Source organism: Podarcis liolepis, assembly GCF_965112155.1.
Source record: "Podarcis liolepis genome assembly, chromosome: 6".
NCBI lineage: Eukaryota > Metazoa > Chordata > Lepidosauria > Squamata > Lacertidae > Podarcis > Podarcis liolepis.
In genome coordinates this window covers 46,279,439-46,296,426 of record NC_139559.1, presented here as the reverse complement: position 1 = coordinate 46,296,426, position 16,988 = coordinate 46,279,439, and the positions used below count along the sequence as shown (strand labels likewise).

The 16,988-nt window shown below is 44.8% G+C and overlaps 1 protein-coding gene across 2 annotated transcripts in view; it reads left to right on the top strand.

Moving 5' to 3' along the window:
- ITPR3 (inositol 1,4,5-trisphosphate receptor type 3) overlaps positions 1-16,988 on the top strand; it is a 104,467-nt gene that overhangs the window by 42,138 nt on the left and 45,341 nt on the right. For both annotated transcript variants that reach the window (XR_014527552.1, XM_083509150.1), the window contains exons 4-10: positions 9,379-9,465; positions 10,370-10,528; positions 11,775-11,873; positions 12,427-12,510; positions 12,995-13,141; positions 14,584-14,679; positions 16,451-16,495. Coding sequence is in view for 1 of the 2 variants with exons in the window: in XM_083509150.1 (XP_083365276.1) it covers positions 9,379-9,465; positions 10,370-10,528; positions 11,775-11,873; positions 12,427-12,510; positions 12,995-13,141; positions 14,584-14,679; positions 16,451-16,495 (717 nt within the window). In the remaining variant the exon portion in view is untranslated. The remainder of the gene's footprint in view (positions 1-9,378; positions 9,466-10,369; positions 10,529-11,774; positions 11,874-12,426; positions 12,511-12,994; positions 13,142-14,583; positions 14,680-16,450; positions 16,496-16,988) is intronic.

Sequence of the window (16,988 nt, the reverse complement as noted above, 5' to 3'; positions counted from 1 at the left end):
TTGTAACGTGTGAAGAGATGGATTCTGCATAGGGCTGAAGTTGCTTAGCGAGAAATTTAGCGAGATTTTGTAGAGGTGAGCCTATGGAGCTGACTATTGGTCTGAGTGGTGTTCCTTCTTTGTGTATCTTGGGGAGGCCGACACCAGATCCAGAGGCACACAGAACGCCACCACCAATCAACCACACCAGACCCAAACCCAGACCCTCTCCACAGATAAATTACAGACACCATCCAGTAACCAAACCATAGTGGCACCTCCGGATGCTGCACCCCCCTGCAATCCCTACACAGATCTGGCTGGCACAGGGCACAAAACCACAGCTCGCCCCTATACACGAAGCCAAGCCAAAGCACAACTAAGTGCAGTACAGCCATCTTCCCAGAAAAACTCTTCACAAATTCAAGAGGTCAAGACACGAAGGCTTTAGCAACTAATCCACACCTAATGACCCACCTAAGTGGTACTCAGAATATCACTCAAGAAATCACTCAAGATATCCCTCAAGTAATTAAGGAACAAAAGAAGAAAAGAACACTAGCCTGGGAACTTCCCCTCTGCCCAGAACTTTTGAGGCAATACACCACACCCCTCTACAGTATTTATAGGAACTCAAACACTGAGATCCCGCTCTGTTCCAGTAACAAGAAGCCGAAAGCACCAGCCTGAAGATGACGAGTGAGACCTCGTCGAAACGTCGCCTAGACACCCCAACTTTTACACGGGAAGACACCCGAGGACACCAAAACCTGCATTCCTGTACCCGTGAAAATCTACGAAAACAAATATCTCACCTCTACGGGGAGGAAACCTTCCAGCTGACAAGAACCTACGAGAAACTAGAAATCCGAAGAGCCACCATCTTATGTGATCTCTTGTTCCTACGCAACTGCCGAGACAACAACTTAATTCCCACATGCTTCCAACTTAAATTCCACTCTAAAACCCCAGCTACCGAAAGGATCCTGAAACGAACTGAACTATCCCTAATCAGAAACGAACTACATAAGAAAAGATACCTACTAAACCAAACCAACAAAGATCTGCTCACTCTTCACCTCAAACTCTGTAACAAAATCCACCCTGCACTCTGGGACAAATGCAAACAACTAGCCGTCTGGAGAGCTGAAACTGAGACCTCACATAAGACAGACACACACACCAACAAACTCCACAAACTAGAGAGACGCCAGAAGCCCAGCCACCCTCCACAACAACCCATGAAACAAACAGTACATAACATATCAGACAGGATCCTCACCTCAACTGAAACCAAAGTACTCTCCAAAGGTTTCAACTTTGCAGTTACCCCGAGACGCATCCCCACGGAAAACATCATATGCGGAGTCGAAGCTAGCCTAACCAAAATCAACCCAGATGAAGCCAATAAAATCAGACTTGAAGTCACCAACATCCTCTGCTCCAGCAAACCACCCAGAAGCAATTTACACAAAGAAGAACAGAAAGCACTCACCAACCTGAGGAAAGACAACAACATAATCATTCTCCCAGCAGACAAAGGTAATGCCACTGTTGTGATGAACACATCGGACTACCAAGCAAAACTATCAAATCTACTCCAAGACCCTACCTACCAACCTATAAAAACAGATCCCACCACCTATCTGGAAAAAACCACCAAATCCAAAATAAAAGCCTCTCCTATCAGTGAAGAAATCCAGCTAAGAATCATCCCCAGAGAAAAATCATCCAGATGCCCCAAACTCTACGGCCTCCCCAAGATACACAAAGAAGGAACACCACTCAGACCAATAGTCAGCTCCATAGGCTCACCTCTACAAAATCTCGCTAAATTTCTCGCTAAGCAACTTCAGCCCTATGCAGAATCCATCTCTTCACACGTTACAAACTCCTTCCAGTTCATAGAAACAATAAAGAAGCAAAACCTACATCCCGATGACCTACTTGTGAGCTTCGATGTTGTATCTCTCTTCACACAAGTGCCCATTAATGAAGCCTTGACAGCCATTCAAAACAAATACAATCCCCCCGAATACATCCTGGACCTGACCAACCACTGCCTAACCAACACGTACTTCATCCACAATGGACAAAGATACAAACAGATAGAAGGAGCACCTATGGGATCGCCCCTCTCACCGGTCATCGCAAATCTGTACATGGAACACTTTGAAACCAATGCTTTAGACAAGTCAGAACACAAACCCAAACTTTGGCTCAGATATGTTGACGACACCTTTGTAATTTGGCCACACGGGAAAGAAAAACTAGATAGCTTCCTCACACATCTCAACAGCCTACACCCCAAAATACAATTCACTATGGAAATAGAAGCCAACAACCAGCTTCCCTTCCTTGACGTCCTAATCTACAAAAAACCTGATGGCTCCCTAGGACACACTATCTACCGGAAAAAAACACACACCAACCGCTACTTACATGCTCAATCACACCACCACCCTGCACAAATAAACTCCGTAGCCAAGACCCTCATCTCCAGAACCAAACGCCTGGCTGACAAAGACCACTTGACAACTGAGTTACAGAATCTCTCAAATGTGTTAATCGCCAATGGATACCAGCAAAACAGGGTTAAGAAGCTAATCCAAAAAGAAACACCCCCCAAAAACCAAGACACGGAAGAAAACAATGGCATGGCCCTCCTTCCTTATATCAAGGGCACTACAGATAAAATTAGCAAAATCCTCCATAAACACAATATCAAAACAGCCTTTTGCACCAACCAAAAAATAGCCAATATCCTCAGAAACCCCAAAGATAAAATCCAGTTGGAAAACCAAGGGGTCTATGAAATACCCTGCAAAGTCTGCCCAGCCACGTACATTGGACAAACAAACAGACGAATAAATGCACGTATCGCAGAACACAAGAATGCCGTCAAAAAAGAAGAAAAATCTTCCTCTCTTTTCCAACACATGAAAGAAACAGGACACGAAATTAATTTTGCAGATTCCAAATTGCTCTTTAACATGGAACATCACCACAAGAGAATAATCATGGAAGCCATCGAGATAGAGAAACACCCTCACAACATGAACAAGCGTGACGACACGTCCCGCCTGCCAGACATCTGGAAATTAGCCCTCCCCACAAAAACCGACACCAGATCCAGAGGCACACAGAACGCCACCACCAATCAACCACACCAGACCCAAACCCAGACCCTCTCCACAGATAAATTACAGACACCATCCAGTAACCAAACCATAGTGGCACCTCCGGATGCTGCACCCCCCTGCAATCCCTACACAGATCTGGCTGGCACAGGGCACAAAACCACAGCTCGCCCCTATACACGAAGCCAAGCCAAAGCACAACTAAGTGCAGTACAGCCATCTTCCCAGAAAAACTCTTCACAAATTCAAGAGGTCAAGACACGAAGGCTTTAGCAACTAATCCACACCTAATGACCCACCTAAGTGGTACTCAGAATATCACTCAAGAAATCACTCAAGATATCCCTCAAGTAATTAAGGAACAAAAGAAGAAAAGAACACTAGCCTGGGAACTTCCCCTCTGCCCAGAACTTTTGAGGCAATACACCACACCCCTCTACAGTATTTATAGGAACTCAAACACTGAGATCCCGCTCTGTTCCAGTAACAAGAAGCCGAAAGCACCAGCCTGAAGATGACGAGTGAGACCTCGTCGAAACGTCGCCTAGACACCCCAACTTTTACACGGGAAGACACCCGAGGACACCAAAACCTGCATATATATATATATATATATATATATATGCAGGTTTTGGTGTCCTCGGGTGTCTTCCCGTGTAAAAGTTGGGGTGTCTAGGCGACGTTTCGACGAGGTCTCACTCGTCATCTTCAGGCTGGTGCTTTCGGCTTCTTGTTACTGGAACAGAGTTACTGTTCCAGTAACAAGAAGCCGAAAGCACCAGCCTGAAGATGACGAGTGAGACCTCGTCGAAACGTCGCCTAGACACCCCAACTTTTACACGGGAAGACACCCGAGGACACCAAAACCTGCATTCCTGTACCCGTGAAAATCTACGAAAACATATATATATATATATATATATATATATATATGAGATACACTCTATTCTTGTGATAGTAAATTGTTTTTAATATTGTGTTTTTAAATTGCTATAACCCACCCTGGAAAGAAAAAAATAATAATAGTAAAAATAATAATAGTAGCAATCCTCCAAATTCATCTTCACTGCTTTATGGCATAAAAACTTTCTTTAAAAAAGAAAGAAAGCTGAGATTCTCAGGATGGTGAATTCTGTGCTCAGAACCATTCCTGCATGTGTGCATTGTGCAACTGGGAAATGGCCTGACTATAGAAGGGCTTGTATTTGCAGTGCCTTATTTTAGCCCCCCCCCCCCCCGTATAATGAGACCCAGCTGTTCTTCTGCTTCCCTGGATCACGTCCAGTGCCTCTCTCCCCCCACCTTGTGTAATGAGATTCTAAGAGTGATTCACACCATCAACAATTGTGGTTAGCCTACATGGAGACAAATGAGTAAATTAATATTTGAAATATAATGGAAGTAGATTTTCTGTGCAAGGAGAGGCATAGCTTGGCTCCATTGTTCCTCACCTCTCCCAGCTGAGGCATTTATGTAACGCGTTGATAGGCTGCCGCTCAGCCATAATTTCTGAGGAGTGTCCCCAGCAAAACAATAAATAAAAAGAGCAAAGCAAAAATGCAAGTCCAACACCCAAACAAAATAACCCACAACAGAAAAAAAGATTTAAAACAGAGGCAGAAAAACCAGCTCCAACATTCCTGATTCTTCAAAAGTGCTTGTGTGTTTTGAGGCTACAATGCAGCCTTGTTGCAGACAACTTTTAAAAAATGAGGCCTGTTTTCATTTTTCAAGGACATCCTTTTTCCCCCCTCCCCCACTGACCAGGTTAGGCTTATAACTGTATTTCAATCAGAGGAAATGATTTTCTAAAATAGAAACAGAAAGAACGGAAATCCAGTCTCACTTTTTTTTTTTAAGCACAATCTGAATTTTGCTGGGGCAATTCTCCCAAATATTTGAAGTTGAATGGCACCATCAGAGCCAGCCTTGCAGCAAAGTTTTGCACTTGTGTACTCAGTATCAAGTCTCAGTGAGTTCAGTACACAAATCCCTTTAAACTGTGTGTTGGGTTGCAGTCTAAATTCATTTTGGTGGCTTTGGTGAAATAGTAACCCATCTTTAAGCATTCTGATTGACTGTTATGCTCCATTAGGGCAGTGTTTCCCAACCACTGTTCCGCGGCACACTAGTGTGCCGCGAGATGTTGCCTGGTGTGCCGCGGGAAAAATTAAAAAATTCGAAAGATAGCTTCATATCTGGAGAGGCGGCCTTCAGGCGAGTTTTAATTTTAATTTTCCTTCTCCCACTTAATGCCCCACGCTCGCCCGAGCAGCTTGCAGCCCTCGGTAACCACGGCGACCCGAGGGAGGGGAGGGAACAGGGAAGTTGAGGGCGGCGGCGAGCCGCGATGACGTCAGTGGGCCGCGCCGCCTCGCCCTGGCACGGTGTGAGAGCCCCGGCTAGTGGCGCGAGCTTCGGAATAAGTGGGATCCACATGCGCGAGACCGAGGGCAGCCCTGGGCAGGAGGAAGCGGGGCCGCGCGTGCGGGCCACATCCCCACAGAGAGCGAGCCTCCCCGGCCCACCACTCCGGGCAGGTCCACTCGCATGAGGGGGCGGCGATGGCGACGGCCGGCAGCTTGCCTGCAATGCCATCCCTCGAGCAGGCGAGGAGCCCGGAGGCTACCAGATGCGAGTCCTCTTTCGCACCCTGCTCGGGAGTCCAGAGCACTTGGTCGCATTCAGGATCTAGAGTGGGGAAGCGGGGCTTGTGTCTGGGCTGGACACATTGGGCTGCCTGTGCCACTCGACCTGCGGGGAGAAATCAGGGTGGGAGTCACGACCGTGAGGCAGGGCTGCCAAGTGTGGCAGAAGAGGACACGGCCGTCGCGCCTGTCTTCCGTGTCGACCTGCTGCCCTAAAGTCTTGGCTTTTTGGCGGTTGGCACAGAAGGAAGGCAAGGGGGAGGGGAAAAAATTGAAACTTACACTTTCGTGCATCCCTCCCAGCGTGACGCTGCGCGCTGACGTCACGGGGCTGTAATGGTGGTGTGCCTCGAGATTTTTTTCATGAAACAAGTGTGCCTTTGCCCAAAAAAGGTTGGGAAACACTGCATGTGACCAGAAGGAATTCCTGTACTCCTTCCCATGTTGAGCCTAGGTGAGACCCTGCGTTCTGAGCCCTCGTTATCTGATGTTCAGGCAGGAACAGCAACATCCTTTAGAGCTTCCCCCTTCTGATTTTGGGCCTTTCATATGGAACACCTTAGCTGACCAACTCCCTTCTGAGCCTTAGAAGACTGGATTTTTGTTTTAAATTATTATTTATGAAGGCTCTTTGAATTGTTTGGCTGGTGCGGTAGGTGGGATAGAGATAGAGGCTGCTTTTATTCAGTCCTTGGCTATTTCCTGATCCCTGCTGGTTATGCCATTGTTTGCTAATTTATTTATTTTGGAAAATAATTATATCTTGCTCTGTATCCAACCATTTCAAGGCGAGGTATACAACAATCACTAAAACAACAAATACAGCTACAAGTCAGGAGCAGATAAAATACTAAAGTAACAAATATTCTTAACATGCAAATACCGGTCATTGCAAAATTAAGACAAGAGATTAACAAACAATTAAATGGCACTGTGATTTTTTTATTGTGGGCGTAGGTTTTTCGGTGGGTGAGGTTTTTTAGAAATAACATTGATTCATATTAAAAGTAAATAAATGCACAAAATCCTCCTCCTTTACCAATCAATGTGGTTTGCAGGCTTCCACATGGGAAGATCTGTTCCCATGTGGGCTGCGGGTTCCCCTATGCACTGTGCTTGCTCAGTTCAAGCTCCACTCCTGGCCTAGCCTTCTGAAAATGGGATCCCTTACCTGCTTACTTGTTGATTTGCAATTCCTTGCTACAAAGGTTATTCCTCCAGCTGTGCTCTGTCTAAGAACCAGTAAAGTTATTTAAGGTGGGTCCACCACTTACTCATAATTTACTTACATGATTGCAACCTTAGGCACATACCCAATGGATGGATGGATGGATGGATGGATGGATGAATGAATGGAAAGTGGGGAAACTGTGCCACTGAAAGAGCTTTTTGAGTCCTCTGCTTTGCTGACCCAACTCTGGGAAGGGCTCTCAAGGGTTCTAGGAACCATGGCAAAGCAGAGTTCCCATATGTCCAACCCTTGGAGCGGATGTAAAAGGACACCATGACCCATGGTAACAAAATCTGCCAGGTTGAGGAACCAGGTCACACTCCCCCCGTCTTGTTTCCAACAGAGGTGATCAAGCAGGGAAACCAAAGCTGTTCCAAACTATGTACACATTTTAAGCTTAAAATGCAGCTAAGGTCATTCTTATTCTCAATTTGGATCGAAGCTGGCTTGGGGAAAAACTCATCAAAACACAGTAATTCCTAAGAAACAACAGGACAGATCTAGATTGTAGCTGACATTGTATGTACACCACTTCCCAACTGCATTGGATGCAGAGTAAAATTCAGACACAAATTCAATCTGGACACAGAATTCAGGCTGGAAGCCAGATTGAAATGGAACTGCAAATAGCCCTATTGGTTCAAAAATATAATTGTGTCTTTTTAAAAGCTCTACCCTAGGCAGATGCTAAGGGCTGGCTTCCAATAATGCTAGCCAGGGTCTCCTGTTTTTTTTTGTTTGGAGTGGAGATGGGTGGATGGGCTCAATTTGCACCTGTGCAGTGGCACTTCATTGTTCCTGGTGAGCCATAGTTTGTTTTAACTCTGGCTTCCGTTACATGCAAATTAGGCTGTACTATACTTTCTCCAGTCATGGTGTAGAGAAAGAAGCTACAGGTCACTGAGTTCTCTCTGCAAACAGTGGAAATAATCTGTTACGTTTTTAGTTTCTGAGACTACAAGACATGCTTCCAAACATTTTTTTTACAGCTGTTAAGGCATTCAAAAAGCAAGCAAACTAAAAAAGAATGGAGATGCCTCTTTCTCCTCTCTCCTCTCTCGTTATTTTCCCCCTTTTCTTGTCTTTTCTTCTTTCTTCCTTTGTTCTATTTTAGACCAAGTAGCTGCTTTATATTGGTATATTATAAAAAGATACTTTGTAATTGGTATGTATTTTTGTATATCTCTGAATAAGTATCAATAAATAAATAATTTATTTATTTTTAAAAAGCAAGCAAGCAAGAAGTCTCACAAAACTGAATTTTGCACCTAGTATCTAATTCTACCCTTATGTGGAATTGGGAATATGCACAGCCCTGAATACAGACCATTGTGCCAGTTTAACCTTTATGGGCTACAGGAAGAGCAAGGACTTCACTGAAGCACAGAGAGAATTTCAAATGGTGCCTTCATTTGCTGTTGTTTCTGATTTCTTCCTAGGATCAGAAGGTTCAATCAGGCACACTTTTCTTTGCCTTGCATACCTAGATCCGTTTCACTATCTGCTCCATCCCATACTTCCTGTACTCTGACCCAGCCCAGGAGCCTCAGGGGTTATTTGCTTATTTTTCTTTCAGTTCCTTTTGCTGCTGGTATTTCTCCTGAGCAGCAGGCTTGTCCCAAACTGTGCGTGCTCTGCTTTCCTCCCCTTTGCTACCAGACTGGAAACCGAGTCAACTATTAATCCTGTGTTTTGGAGAGATTAGGGTTTAATTAAATAAAAAGGGCAGTAGCGTTTCTGAGGGCTTTGGATTGCCAGTGAAGCATCCGAGAAGAGCCAGCCTCTGCCAAGGTGGATTTGTGGTCAGGGCACCACCTACTTGGAAGATGGTTTAATTCCATGGCTTGAAGTGGTTGACTCATGGCTAATGGCTGTTCTCTTGCACCGCAGAAGCAATTCTCTTTCCTGCAGGGCAACCTCAGAAATCCACCCTCACCGCTCCTTTATCAGATACTCATCTGACCAGCAATGTCCTTACAGTTATATCCCCAATCATCCTGAAGTGAACTGAGAAGTAGCAAAGAGCTTAACAGGCTGAAAGGAAGTTTCCTTGAACATTTCCCCTGAACTGATTTCATTTCAACAGTTCAGTTGTATGCAAAGTGGCAGGAACCTAGCATGCGGGATGAAGAGTGGAGTTGTCATGGACATCAGAGCTGGTGTGAAGGGTTGACATGGACGGGCATCTGCCAGAGCCCTACATCCCGGGGGGGGGGGCCACTGACAAGAGCTCCCTGGTCCTGCTCTTCTTCTTCGTCACTGCAAGCTGTCTGCTTGTTCACCTGCCTCTTGCTATGACTCTTGATTTGAAGTATTCCCTTCATTCTTTTTGTCATTCCTGGTTTGGATTCATTCTGCTATGGTCTGTGTTTCCGTACAGCATGCTGCGCAGATGGAGCAGAAGCAGAACGAAACCGAGAATAAGAAGGTGCATGGGGACGTGGTGAAGTATGGAAGCGTCATACAGGTATGGAAGGTTGTCTTTCTCCTGAGCACTGGAAAAGGTGAAGGAAAGGCAACTCAAAGCTGTTGGGAGTGGGGCGGGCAGAGCAACTGGCCTACGAGGAAAAGAAAGGTTTAGAGAAAAAAGGTGATTGAGGAGGGATGTGGGAAAGCATGTATGGTGTGGGAAAATGTGGACAGAGAGAGGTTTTTCTCCCAGTCTCATAGGCTACCCAAGGAAGCTGAATCTTGGGAGAGTCAGGAAAGAAAGAAAGAAAGAAAGAAAGAAAGAAAGAAAGAAAGAAAGAAAGAAAGAGAAAAAATTCCCTCACACAGTGCATAGTGAAATGATGACATTCACTTCCACAATATGTGGTTATGACCACCAATTTAGAAGGCTTGGGAAGGAGATTAGATTACTTCCTAGAGGGTAAGGCTATCAATGGCTACTGGATATGATAGCTGGTTATGAGGCGGCATCCCTCTGAATACTATTTTATTTATTGGTGAACAACAACAGTGAGAGAGAGCAATTGCCCTCATCTCCTGCCTTTGGACTTCCCATTGGCATTGGGTTGCCTACTGTGGGAAGCAGAATTGGACTGGTCTGATTCAACAGGGCTCTTATATATCTGATCTTACATTTTTGTTCTGAATTCCCTGACAAGAGCAATTAATTGTTAAGCCACTCTGGGAATTGTAGCTCTGGGAGGGGTGTAGGGGTTTCCTATCAACTCTCAGCACCCTTAATGAACTACAGCTCCCAGAATTATTGGGTAGGGGGGAGCCATGATGAGTTAAAGTGTTTATCATAGTGCTTTTAACATATGTTGTGAGTGTGGCCTAAGTTTTTCTCAAGCACTCTGTGTAACTGAGTACCGCACAAGGTTCCAGGTAGGAACTGTCCTGCTTCGTGTTTGGTTTTCCAGCTTCTCCACATGAAGAGTAATAAATACCTGACCGTTAACAAGCGCCTCCCTGCCTTATTGGAGAAGAATGCCATGAGGGTGACGCTCGATGCCACAGGCAATGAAGGCTCCTGGCTCTTCATTCAACCCTTCTGGAAACTGAGGAGCAATGGAGATAACGTGAGTGTGTTATGGGGAGGCAGAAAATAATATGTGACTCTTCCCAGTAATACTGCTATAAGCTTTAGGCCATGTGGTGCCCCCCAGCTGTGGCTGGACTACAACTCCCATCATCCTTATCCATGACCATGCTTTCTAGGGTTGATGGGAGTTGGTAGTCCAACAACATCTAGAGGTCACCTTGTTTGCTATCCCTGCTGTAAGCTATAGATCTCCAAAGGCTTTACAAGCTGAGATTGTTTTAGGACTGTCAACTTCCCGGTGGAGCAGGTGCCACTTTTAAGGAGGAGAAATCTCTGAGAGGGGCAGCAACTTGACTTGAAACATGCAAGGAATTTGGCTACAGAGCTCCCAGGGTGGATTCTCAGCCCCAAACCTAATTTCCCGGAAAGATATTTGCACATTTTCTGTCCTGAAATTTATTAAAGGAGAGATTGATTTCGGGGTACTGTGTCACGGAAAGGAGTACATAATCGGGCCAAGTTCACAGATGCTTCTTTATTACTCAGTGGTTGCAGTGTCAAATGATGATTTATGTGTGCGTGGCAACAGCTGCAGACTGAGTTTTCATATCAGCTCGCACAAAGTGCTTTTTGATAGAGGCGGTTCACATTGTTGCAAGTAATTGAATGGTAAGGTATCAACTTAAGAGCTAATGGGCGATATGCATGCATATGCGAATCAGCTCCCCCCCCCATTGGAAATGTATTTGCAATTCAAACAGATAACTAAAGATTTGGCAGGAAATGTGGGGTTTGTTGGCTGCAATCTTACACTTAGTTACCTGGAAGTAAGCCTCATTGTGCTCCTTGGGACTTATCTTTGAGTAGACATGCATAGACTTGTGCTGCCAGTTCCTCAATTGCCACATTTTATTCTTGTTCACTGGAGATATTTTAGGGGACCTTCCAATACTCACTGAGGTTCTCAGACTGTGGTCCACAGACTACCAGTAGTCTGCTTCATTCAGGTTGTCCATGGTGTGTCTGAAGAACACTTGCATGTTGAATTCTACAGCGTTCCAATTGTAAGACCGTAACCTACATACAATATAAGACATCAAAGAAGTGCTAAAAATACAATTAAAAATCCTACAGCATCTAGCACAGCGCATTACAGTTGCTACAGCAGGCAGGAAAGAATCATTAAGTGATCTGCCAACGTCCTCAGCAACATTTAAGTGGTCCGGGAGGGGGGGGGGAGGCTTTGGAACTGCTGTCCTAACTATTATGACATCCTTCCTTAGGTAGTTGTTGGAGACAAAGTGATTCTGAATCCTGTGAACGCTGGGCAGCCACTACATGCCAGCAACTATGAACTCGCTGATAACCCAGGATGCAAAGAGGTACCAGGAATTGGGAGAAGGGAAGTGGTGTGAATATGGGGTGTTAATGACAGTGGCCTGAGCTAGATTGCTATTTTAGATACCCCCCTTACAGGATTTAATTTGGGGCTAGTTGTGTGTAACGGGTGCGGGTGGTGCTGTGGTCTAAACCACTGAGCCCCTTGGGTTTGCTGATCAGAAGGTTGGCAGTTTGATTCCCCGCGACGGAGTGAGCTCCTGTTGCTCTGTCCCAGCTCCTGCCAATCTAGCAGTTCAAAAGCATGCCAGTACAAGTAGATAAATAGGTACTGCTGTGGTGGGAAGGTAAACGGTGTTTCTGTGTGCTCTGGTTTCCGTCACTGTGTTCCATTGCACCAGAAGCAGTTTAGTCAGGCTGGCCACATGATCTGGAAAGCTGTTTGTGGACAAACGCTGGCTTCCTCAGCCTGAAAGTGAGATGAGCACCGCAACCCCCTAGTTGTCTTTGATTGGACTTAACCATCCAGGGGTCTTTTTCCTTTTACCTTAGTCGTGTGTAGCATGTGGATCTTCTAATAGCTCATTGTTTTCCTAGGTGAATTCTGTCAATTGCAACACCAGCTGGAAGATCAACTTGTTTATGCAGTTCCGGGACCACATGGAAGAAGTGCTTAAAGGGGTAATAATGAGCGTGTGTCCGTCAGTCTTGAGCCTTTCTTCTGAGGACATCTGCTGAGTTTAGTTTGGCTTTCAAAGAACCTTGCTTTAGTGTTTGCTACATAGGTAGCGGGGCTCCTGGTTTAAAACAAAATATGGTTTGTCACTAAACAAGCTAATTTCAAACCATAGGCCATGAAGCTGGTTGGTTTAACTTATCATTGTTTTGAACAAGGAACCCTAGTTTGCACATAATGATAACTGAAAATTGTTTGAAAGGGAAACTCAGCTTGGCAGAAATATTCCTCCTAGTCTTGTGGGAGGAGGAGAAGGAAGCGGAAAGTGTTCAAGCTTGGTGTTTTACTTGTCCTTGTTGAAGCTCATCCACAGAGCTCCAAACCATGCTTTAGCGTTACTTGCAGAGTGTACTGTTATTCCCTTGCGTTGTGGTTTCCCTAGACAGCAAGGAACTATTTTTGCATATCTTTTTTGTATTTGACTGACAGGGGGACGTGGTCAGGTTGTTCCATGCAGAGCAGGAGAAATTTCTCACCTGTGATGAATACAAAGCCAAGCTGCATGTTTTTCTTCGAACTACCTTGCGGCAATCGGCCACATCAGCCACAAGCTCCAATGCACTCTGGGAAGTTGAGGTGAGTGCCAGGCCTATTTGCAGGTTTTTGCTTGCAAAAAGTTCCCTTTCCCTATATTGTTTATTTAATTTGAATGCATTATTACCTTAGCTTACATGGCAGGTCTATGTGTTCCCATTTTTGTGTCTCCCTGATGATCAACAACAGGAATGTCCTTGGGAGACAGCATTGCATTCTGGGTTGTTTTAAATAGTGACCATGAGGGATTAATTGTCCTCACATGGGCTTAGCCTTGGCATTTACTTTCAAAGCTTTAGACCAACCTTGGAACAAATAATTTTTAGAAATTAAGCACAGGGATAATGTGAAATTTCTCAAGTTTCAAATTCTTAGCTAAAATAAAGTGGTCTAAAGATTACTTTTGGATTACTCTGCACACCAGGAGATGGTACATAACTCCCACTGAAGCCTTCGGGGAGCTAGAGAGACCAGGTCTCCTTGCTATTGATGCCTCTTTGGTAACAAAGAATAGCCTCATCACAAGAGCCAAAGCTAGGCTAGAAAAGAAGAGTGTATCCTGGGTAAATGTATAACAATAGTGTCATCAGATAATGCTTTGTTATTACTCATTGTCAGAGTTTGGCTAACACTTCACAATACGATAATCTTTATTGTCATTGTCCCATACAGAATAACAAAATCGAAAAAATCTACATCAGACATTCAAAACCAACAAGCCTGCTATCCCAGCCTGTTTAGCCCCCTAAAAGCTCTGATACCCCATAATTATAAACAATATACTCCCATAGAGACTACCTTACAGTGCGTTTAAAACCAAAATTGCATTTGGATAGAAACTGTTTCTCAGGCAGCTAGTCCTAGTCTTAATAACCCTGTACCTTCTTCCAGAAGGCAGAAGCTGAAAGAGATCATTTCTGGGGTGCGCACTATCCTGCACTATCTCTGCAGCTTTCTTATGACACCTTGAAGCGTAGATTTGATCCAAGGTGGGAAGAGTGCTCCCAATTATTCTCTCCGCAGTCTTTACAACCCTGGACAGCATTGTTTTTCCCCTGACCGTGCAGCTCCCAGACCACACACGCAGACCATAAGTTAATGCACTCTCAACAGTACAATGGTAAAATGCCATCAACGAGTTCTTTGAAAGATTATTTTTCTGGAGGATTCTCAGATGCTTTTAAAAGCATCTCAAAGAAGAGAAAGGCTCTTGCTTCGCTTCTCAGCAAAATAAATCTGAAGGTGTTACCAAATGTTGATGTATACTTTGTTTAAATGTATAAATTCCATGACCAGAGCCAATCACAAGGAGGGCTTCTGTGCAGCATTGGTGACTAATGCTTTAGTCAAGTGGCATGGACAGCTCAGGTAGCCAGGTGGCCTTGAAGAGCCAGAGGATTGAAGCATTCCTGTGCTTTGGCCAGCACTTGCAAAAAGGCAAGTATCAGACCTGCGACTTACAACACCCTGATTTGGCTTTCCAGGTGGTCCATCATGATCCCTGCCGTGGTGGAGCTGGGCACTGGAATGGCTTATACCGCTTCAAGCACCTTGCCACGGGGAACTATTTGGCAGCAGAGGTGAGAGGAACTGAGTAGACTCTAGCAGGTTCTGTGTAGACTCTAGTAGGTTGTGCTTTGGGTTCCCTTCACTAATCAGCACTACGTTAGAGCTGAACTTCAAGCTAAAACTTGGGAATATGTTAGGATGAGTCATCTTATTGGCTCCATTTAGGGTGAACTCTAGAGCCATGCCTTTTGATGTAGTATCAGTTTGACCTTTCCTCTTTCTTTAGCAAAGTGTCACAGACCCCAAAGCATTATAACATTCCAGAATTGCAGGCTGCATCACTATCTCCTCTCCACATCTCCCCGCCCCTGCAGGCTAAGTTTGACTGGTGGGTAAGGACTCTCACCTGTCAATTACCTGGTGTCCACAATGATGCCCAGTGACCTGTACTTGCTTCCCTGTTATCCAGGCCTAATTTCCATGCCAGATCCAGGCTCATGCCAGAGCTGCCTACCTCACTCCCATCTTTTGCCCTGGTTGCTGTGAGTGTAGGGTTGCCGACATGGTGATTGTTCTGCCACTTCATAAAACAGTGTTGTACAGTGGTACCTCGGGTGAAGTACTTAATTCATTCCAGAGGTCCGTTCTTAACCTGAAACTGTTCTTAACCTGAAGACCACTTTAGCTAATGGGGCCTCCCGCTGCTGCTGTTCTCATCCTGAAGGAAAGTTCTTAACCCGAGGTACTATTTTTAGGTTAGCGGAGTCTGTAACCTGAAGCGTATGTAACCCAAGGTACCACTGTACTGGGTGGGGAGTTAGCATTGCACCCAAATTCTGCAGAGTGTACTTCATATTTTCAAGATCACAAACTAGGCAGATTTTAGTTCGTGCTTTCATATAAGCACATGCAAATTGAACTAGGTACTCCCGTCATCTGACTATGCCGTACTTCTTAAGTGAATGCATTCTTAACAGTATATGTTCCATATAAGTGACATCCTATGGAGAATACCCCAGGGCTCTCCTGCACTCTCTATAGAGGGGCCTGCCATTTTTCTTATGTAGGACAGAGGCTCTCCAGACTCTTCTCTGATGCTGTTTACACGAACAGCCATTCAGAAGTAGGAGTATGTGACTGTACTCCAAAGCGGGGTCCACACTCCTATTTCCTCCTTGCTCAAATTCCTCTGTCAGTGAGAACAGTAGGGAGGTTATGGTGCATTGTGAGGTTTACTGTGCTGAAGCCACTCTTTATGTGAAAACCACTTCAGGGGAGCCGTCTTCTTTGAACTGATCTTGCCTTCACTGTTCTAAATGGTTCTTGGGTGACTCTAAGCTGCTCTCATAGCTCTTTCTTGCTTACAGTGGTGGACTAGGGCCATAAACAATATTATTGCTGGTCTCTGCCGCTCATGCCAGGCACTTCCCAGCAACTCAAGCCTACTGGTGCAGCCTCTTCTGTTATGAAGCCTTTCATCACTTTATAGCCGTTTCCCTTTCTCGGCTTGATTAGTGGCTACAGAGGAAGGATTCTCTTTGTTTGTTCACTTTGAGCCAATATCTGCTTTCCCTTTTAGTGGATTATGCTCAGTGTTTAGTAGCTCCAAAAAATGTGGCCTGGCAGGTTGCAGCTCACTCAAACATCTCTCATCCAAATCCTGTTTCCTTGTGCCTTTGGATAGTATGGTGATCTGGCCAAAGCAGCTGAAGCAGTTGCACAGGTGTCTCCCGGAGTCTGAATGTGTAGCATTATAAACTAAGTTATTCAACCTCTGGGCTTTTAGTGTCATATCACGGATTAAAAAAATATGCTGATATTTTTATTTCTTCAACTTTCCAGGAAAACCCCAGTTACAAAGGAGACACAGGAGAACCAAAGTCCACGGTAAGTTGTCTCTTGCATTTGGCTTGCTTGTGATAGTTTGGCTAAGCCAGGCATAGGCAAACCCGGCCCTCTAGATGTTTTTGGGACTACAACTCCCATCACCCTTAGCTAACAGGACCAGTGGTCAGGGATGATGGGAATTGTAGTCCCAAAGCATCTGGAGGGCTGAGTTTGCCTATGCCTGGGCTTAGCAGTATGTAGGAGGCAACGTTTTAGATTGGGCTTTTAAAAAGTTCACTTTCCTTTTTTAAACTATATTAAAAAATTAATAAATTGTCCAGTAGCACGTTAGAGACCAACTAAGTTTGTTCTTGGTATGAACTTTCATGTGCATGCACACTTCTTCAGATACACAGTGTGCATGCACACGAAAGCTCACGGCTACCTACCTGAATCTTTTTAAAACTTACATTCATAAAATCATTAATTTATTTTTATCAATTTATTTATTACCCACCCTTCACCCTGAGGTCCTGGGGTGGGTGGGTTACAG